At 41.9% G+C, this 7500-nt stretch overlaps 1 protein-coding gene across 1 annotated transcript in view; it reads right to left on the bottom strand.

The window, feature by feature from the left end:
• The window catches only part of LOC138864005 (two pore potassium channel protein sup-9-like), a 525912-nt gene that overhangs the window by 404019 nt on the left and 114393 nt on the right, over window positions 1–7500 (bottom strand). The window contains exon 2 of the mRNA XM_070129650.1: window positions 2485–3588. Coding sequence (XP_069985751.1) covers window positions 2485–2611 — 127 coding nt within the window. The 5' untranslated portion in view covers window positions 2612–3588. The remainder of the gene's footprint in view (window positions 1–2484; window positions 3589–7500) is intronic.

Consider the following 7500-nt stretch of genomic DNA (forward strand, 5'->3'; position numbering starts at 1 on the left):
ACTGTGTGTGAATAAGCACCATATACCCCCTCCCCCCCTAAAGAAAAAAAAAAACAAAAAACACGTATCCTTTCGCATACACACCCTACCTCATTCCATCTTCCTTTCCATTCCACACCCTTCCTCTTCCTTTACCCTCTCAACCTCTTCGTCTTCTTCCATCCTATCCCCTTTTTTCCCTCGTCCCCTATTCCTCATATCTTCCTCTCCTTCGCTCCCTCCTTCGATCTGAAAGGCCCTTGGATCTCCCATTGCAAAGGCGATCCGAGTGGCATAAAGGAAGGAAGGAGGAATTAGAGGTCGGGCGGAGGAGGGAGAGAGGGAGAGGAGGGAGAGAGGGAGAGGACGGAGAGGGGGAGAGGGGAGGAAAAGAGGGAGAGGGGGAAAGGAAGGAGAGGAGTGAGAGGAGGGAGAGGGGAGAGGAGGGAGATGGGGAAAGGAAAAAAAGGAGGAAGAGTGATAGGAGGAAGAAGGGAGAGGAGGGAGATGCGAAGGAAAAAAGGGAGGAAGGGGGGAAAGGAGGAGAGAGGAGTGAGAGAGGAAAACGTAAAAAGGAGGAAGGGGAGAGGAGAGAGTGGAAGGGAGAGGAAGGAGAGGGGAAGAGGAGGGAGGGGAGGGAGAGGAAGGAGAGAGGAGGGAGAAGGGGAGAGGAGGGAGAGTTGGCTCTGATCATTAAAAGCTATTGAAGCCACTGTCGGCCCGGTCATAATCCCTTCCTGAATAATCACTTTGTACAGGGGTTGGCGCGCCTGCGTCTTTGGGGGGGGGGGGGAGTGATAGGGGTAAAGAATTATTAGTAGTAATAGTAGTTCATAGGAACAGTAATAGTGCAGGCGTCCGTACATGTGTTTGTGTGTGTATCGCGTGTGTGTGTGTGTGTGTGTGTGTGTGTATCGCGTGTGTGTGTGTGTGTGTGTGTTTTGTGTGTGTGTACACATACACGCATACCTACACACACACGCATATATCTATATAAGTACATATATATATATATGTATATATATATATATATATATATATATATATATATATATATATTACATACAAATATATACATATATACATACATATATATACATATATATGTGTGTGTGTGTGCGTGTATGTGTGTGTATATATATACATATATATACATACTGTTACGATTGTTCTATCAACTTCGCTTTTTCTGTGCCAGATAATGAAATTGTATTTGTATTTTCAGTACTGCATTACAGAAACTAAAATTCTTTTCTTGAAACGATATTTTGTACTTGTAAAAATGGTATATGATTAATCTTCATCTGCTTTGCCAACTCTGTATGGTTTCGTTATGTGAACTTTATTAAAATATTACTCTTATTTTTCTACTCTTGTGAGAATCATGAAAATGCTGTTAAGAGCTAAAATGAAATACGAGATAGTATCTCGATAACTTGAGAAAAGTATTGGAATGTTTTGTTTACAACTCACGATCCTTAGGCCGAAAGAGTGTAAAAGTAATAAGCCTTCTGCTACCTTTATTTCGATAATTTTACACGAATAAAGCTTTTTGTTGTATTTGATTACAGTTTAAAATGTTTTTAACGGGTGAAAGATAAAGTAAACAACAAGAATGGAGATTTTTATCGTGGGTTGTTACATTAAACTTCATTTATATAATAAGGGCAATCGAGAGCGTATGTCCAGGTTTGAGATTCGATTTTTACTTGTTTGTATCATTTGTTTTGAGGAATAATACTGTATTCTTAAATCATATTAGCGATTCACGTCCATGTTGAATGGTTATTCAAGAATATTGCCTATTCACCTTTGTGCTGGGAATGTGATTGATGAACTTAAACATTGCTTTTTTATTTGCTTAATCGTGGAACACATTTGATATCAAACGTAATATACATATTTTTATATCAACCCACTTTTGAACAGATTAATGTTAGTGATTATAATAAATACCTGTCAGATTACAGGAAACGTTAGCTAGAGGATTGAGGTCTAACATGAGGTGTGTGTGAATGTATGTAAATATGTATATATATACATATATATATATATATATATATATATATATATATATATATATATATATATATATGTATATAATGTATATATATATAATATATATATAATATAATATATATATATATTATATATATGTATATATATTATATATATATATATATATATATATATATATATATATACAATATATATATATATATGTATATATTTCAGAGAGAGAGAGGGAGGAGAGAGAGAGGGAGAGAGAGAGAGAGAGAGAGAGAGAGAGAGAGAGAGAGAGAGAGAGAGAGAGAGAGAGAGAGAGAGAGAGCGAGAGAGAGAGAGGGAGAGAGAGAGGGAGAGAGGGAGAGAGAGAGACAGAGAGACAGAGAGACAGAGACAGACAGAGACAGATAGATATAGATACAGATACACACACAGAAACATATATATAAATCCATGATATGCCTTCTCTAGCGGCGAGGAACAGTCTGGGGCACTTACTTGCGAGAGCCTGCGACTTCCTGCTCTCGTGCTCCGACTCGAGGGCGTCGAACACGGCCGCCCCCACAAGCAGATAGGTCAGGGTGATGACGATCAGGGAGAGCGTACGTACGTTTTGCTTCTTCATTTCACCCTCAGCGCATGTGCGGGGTCAGCAGCCTCTCGAGGTCAGCTAGCAAGAGGATCCCGCGCATGTTGCAGCCTGACCTCCTCGGCTCCCTTGACCGGCGGCGTCTTCGATGTGCGTTCGACTCTCTCGGCTCTTCGGCGCCTCGGGGAGCGGGTCTCCTTCTACGGTAGGCCTCTGCTTCTTTCTAGAATGTTCCTTGGGATACACTAAATCTAGCGACAAGCGGAGTGTGGGTGCAGTGGAGTAGATGTATATACATACATGTAGATATGCATATACGTACGATCTATATGATGTACCAAAGAGCTAAAGTCTTTTACGTTGATAGTGCGTGCTCGGGTCAAGACAGTGCTACATCGCTACCTTTGTCATTACCGTGGAGACTCTGACCTTGGCTGCTCTTCTTCTTCTCTTTGCCTTGAAGTTATATTTCGCCTGGTGTAGCTTTCTCATTATCTCACCTGGCCGCGAGATGGAGCGAGACGGGAACTGTGAGGCCTGAGTCCATCTCCGAAGGGCGCGCTTGCTGCCTGCCGAGTCCGCCTGTCATCACTTGCGTTTGTGCCTCTCCATGGCAGATGGCGAGCTGCGGGGGCGAGCGGCGAATGTCTGCGTTTTCGGGGACGATTTTCTTTGTTCCTCTGTTCCCCCTCTCCCTCTTCGGTGCCTTTCCAACGGGCTACATGCACATTTTCAGGAATGACGGACAGACACGCGTTACACGAGTGAAATCGCACTAGAGCGGCTCAGCTGCTCGACTAAAAACAAATTAGTTAAATTCATCACTATTTTCCTTGAAACAAAAAATCAAATCATCGTATATTTTACGCGAACAAATATAAAATGAATTCTAAACGGACTGACGTCGACTGCGCTTTTTATTCCATGACTACGATGTCGGACTAGTAACGCTTCAGATTCATAGATGGCGTTGGCGGAGGCTGCTTCAATCCACGGCTTTCTCACTCCTCGTTCTGTGAAAGAAAAAATAGCAAGATTACTGCTGTGAACGTTTTCAAAAGAACTACAGAAAAAATCCGAGATGCAACAAAGTGTAGCATATGAATAGAAGTATATAATACCGGCAGGGAAGATTAACTTCATATCTCAATCAGCGCAACGATCCGTTGGGAGAGTTTCCAGGCAAAAAATTGAACAGAAACGGAATTTATACATTTATTTTCTGGCAGTGAAATTCAATGAAAATGATGACTAAAATGCAAGAATAATAATCAAAACAAAGTGTGATTTGAAATAGGATAATGTGAATACACAAAATTAAGATTCTCAAGTCGCATTTTGCTGCATTGCTAATGGAAATGATTTCATGTTGCAGTGAAGGCGTTAGCGCTTCAGGTCATCGCTGTGTGATAAAGCATAGCAACGTGACAAGGCCTCACGTTGCGAAGAGATTTTCATAAAGTTACAGGTATCGTCTCTCTCTCTCTAAATCCTTCTTTCTCTCTCTCTCTCTCTCTCTCTCTCTCTCTCTCTATCTATCTATCTATCTCTCTCTCTCTCCCTCTCCTTCTCTCTCTCTCTCTCTCTTTCCCTCTTTCTCTCTCTCTCTCTCTCTCTCTCTCTCTCTCTCTCTCTCTCTCTCTCTCTCTCTCTTTCTCTCTCTCTCTCTCTTTCTTTCTCTCTTTCTCTCTCTCTCTCTCTCTCTCTCTGCTGCTTTCTCTCTCTCTTTCTCTTTCTCTGTCTCTCTCTTTCTCTGTTGCTCTCTGTCTGTCTCTCTCTTTCTCTTTCTCTGTTGCTCTCTCTGCTGCTCTCTGTCTTTCTCTTCTCTCTCTCTCTCTCTCTCTCTCTCTCTCTCTCTCTCTCTTTCTCTGTCTCTCTCTCTCTCTCTCTCTCCCTCTCCCTCGAGACATATCTATGTCTATATATCTATCAGTATTATATCATATATTATATTTGATCATATTATACACACATATATATATGTATATATATATGAACCGTATCCATGTTGACAAATGTATTTCTGACGAAGACGTAATCGGAACCGGTCAAATACATCTCTTGTATTGTGGAGATATCCAGTCTAATTCATACCTTTTCTACAATATATATATATATATATATTATACAAACCTGTGTAAATGTGTGCATAGGACTATTTATCACAATATCTATGAAAATTATAAATAAGAATTGAGAAACGGGAAGAATGAAATGGAGAGAGGTATCACATTACTCAAGGTAATTCCAAGGTAATTAATCATATGTACCTTGAAATTACTTATACAAGATCGTAATTAAGTTTCCTGCATCGCTTTGACCGGCTTCTCCTTCACAACAGGCCCCTAATCAATCAATAATGATAAATAAACAAATCACAGAGAGGTACATGCTCGAATTACAGAAGGCGGAGCTATCACATTATCCGAAGGCTGATCACAGATTCCGTTAGATCCTATTAATTGCAGTGTTCCTCCGACGAACAAATCAATCTGTTACATCAAACGAATAAAAGAAAAAACAAGAAAAAAATGAAGTCAATCAAATGAATAGAAAATAAACAAATCAATAAATAAATAAGATAAAAAGAATAAATAAATCAATCAAATGAATAGAAAATAAACAAATCAATAAATAAATAAGATAAAAAGAATCAATAAATCAATCAAATGAATAGAAAATAAACAAATAAATAAACAAAAAAAATATATAAATGCTCAATAGAATTAACACGAAATCTTCGGCTGGAATCCCTTTTCTGTGTCTCCACTCGCGAGATCTTTGGCCCGTCCTCGCGCTGCCTTTACATCACAGCCAAGTACTTTCGGAGCTCCCTCGGCCGTGATGAAGGAAGGGACACGCCACGGGGGAGGAATATGCTATGAGGGACGCACCTGAGCCGGGGGGGCGTCCTCCGATGTCTAGTGTCATGGGCATAGAGCGACCAGTGCCAAGGGCATAGGGCGACCAGTACCAAGGGCATAGGGCGACCAGCGCCAAGGGCATAGGGCGACCAGGGCCAAGGGCATAGGGCGACCAGCGCCAAGGGCATAGGGCGACCAGCGCCAAGGGCATAGGGCGACCAGTGCCAAGGGCATAGGGCGACCAGTGCCAAGGGCATAGGGCGACCAGTGCCAAGGGTATAGGACAACGTGATTCTTATATTTATTTACATCTTCATTTATCTATTTATTTACCGATCTCTCCGTATTATAAAGGTGTGCTGTTAATTGTCGTAAGACTGATGTGCCCGTGTGATAGTGGAGGAACTTTATTTGTAATATTCATGGGGGGGGTGGGGGTGTAGTCACCTATGTATATGGATGAGATTCTGAAAGGTGCAAGAATAGTGACTTTTTAAGAGGATTACTTTTCCTGTCTCAATGTGTTGTTTTTATGTGACTTTGTTTCCACTGCCTGTCCATTTTGTTTTCTCTTTCTCTCTCTCTCTCTTCCAGCCTCTCTCTCTCTCTCTCTCTCTCTCTCTCTCTCTCTCTCTCTCTCTCTCTCTCTCTCTTCCAGTCTCTCTCTCTCTCTCTCTCTCTTCCAGTCTCTCTCTCTCTCTTCCAGTCTCTCTCTCTCTCTCTCTTCCAGTCTCTCTCTCTCTCTTCCAGCCTCTCTCTTTTTCTCTTCCAGTCTCTCTCTTTTTCTCTTCCAGTCTCTCTCTTTTTCTCTTCCAGTCTCTCTCTCTCTCTTTCTCTCTTCCAGTCTCTCTCTCTCTCTTCCAGTCTCTCTCTCTCTCTCTCTTCCAGTCTCTCTCTCTCTCTCTTCTCTTTCCGCCCTTCCCTCCCTCATTCTTCTCCTGGCATCAACGTCACAGAGACATTACCTCACCTCCCCTGCTGTTATATTAAAAACCAAAATCGATTTATTACGCCGCCTTAAAAAAAAAGTCGGGAGGGGGAGATCGACGACTAGACTCAGGAACGCCGAAGCCTATCGAAACAGAAGGGGCAAAAATGACGCAATCTTTTTTTTTCTTTCTTCTTGATCTTTTTCTTTCTTCTTTATCTTTTTCTTATCCTCGTCATCCCCCGCAGAAGCCAGTCTCTCGCCGGCCGAAGCGGAGCCGCGAAGAGCTTTCACTCCATCAAGCCTCGCTCTTAACCGAGAGAACGAGACTTGTAAGCTTAGACGCGAGAGCTTTACGGGAGGGTCGTTCAGTTGACCTTTGCTCGTGCTTCTCCTCCTGCGCCTGCGTCCATTTCGATACCGTCGTATCGTTATCCAAACCGTTCTCCTCCTGTCGTACTTAAGCTGTCACATTATCATTTTCTCTCTCTCTCTCTCTCTCTCTCATTATCATTTTTTTCTCTTTCTCTTAATGCCATCGGGCTATCGAGAGCTCTCTCTCTCTCTCTCCCTCTCTTTCTCTCTCTCTCTCTCTCTCTCTCTCTCTCTCTCTCTCTCTCTCTCTCTCTCTCTCTCTCCCTCTCTCATTATCACTTTTTCTCTTTCTCTTAATGCCATCGGGCTATCGAGAGCATCGCGTGCTGGGTCTACAAAGGGGTTGGCATTCCCTGGCTTGGCTACGGAAGGCATCAGGTGCGAAGTGGCATGGCCGGCTGCCGGGAAACTTAAAAGAGCATCAGTGCCAGATGTTTGTGGCGCGCGAGCAGGGTGGCGCTGGATTCTTAGTGTTATTACGAAGGTCACGTGTTAACATTAGTGTTCTGTAATTAGGGCTGTTGTTATGGTTGTTGTTGTAGTTCTTGGTTGTTGTAGTTCTTGGTTGTTGTTGTAGTTCTTGGTTGTTGTTGTAGTTCTTGGTTGTTGTTGTAGTTCTTGGTTGTTGTTGTAGTTCTTGGTTGTTGCTATGGTTACTCTCATTATAGAGTTAATTATCTGCACCATTGTTTTTATACATTTTATACTGATGTGCAAAATATTATTGCAATTATGGTTATAATAATTTATATCATAAT

This window comes from Penaeus vannamei, chromosome 14, assembly GCF_042767895.1.
Source record: "Penaeus vannamei isolate JL-2024 chromosome 14, ASM4276789v1, whole genome shotgun sequence".
NCBI classification, from domain to species: Eukaryota; Metazoa; Arthropoda; class Malacostraca; order Decapoda; family Penaeidae; genus Penaeus; species Penaeus vannamei.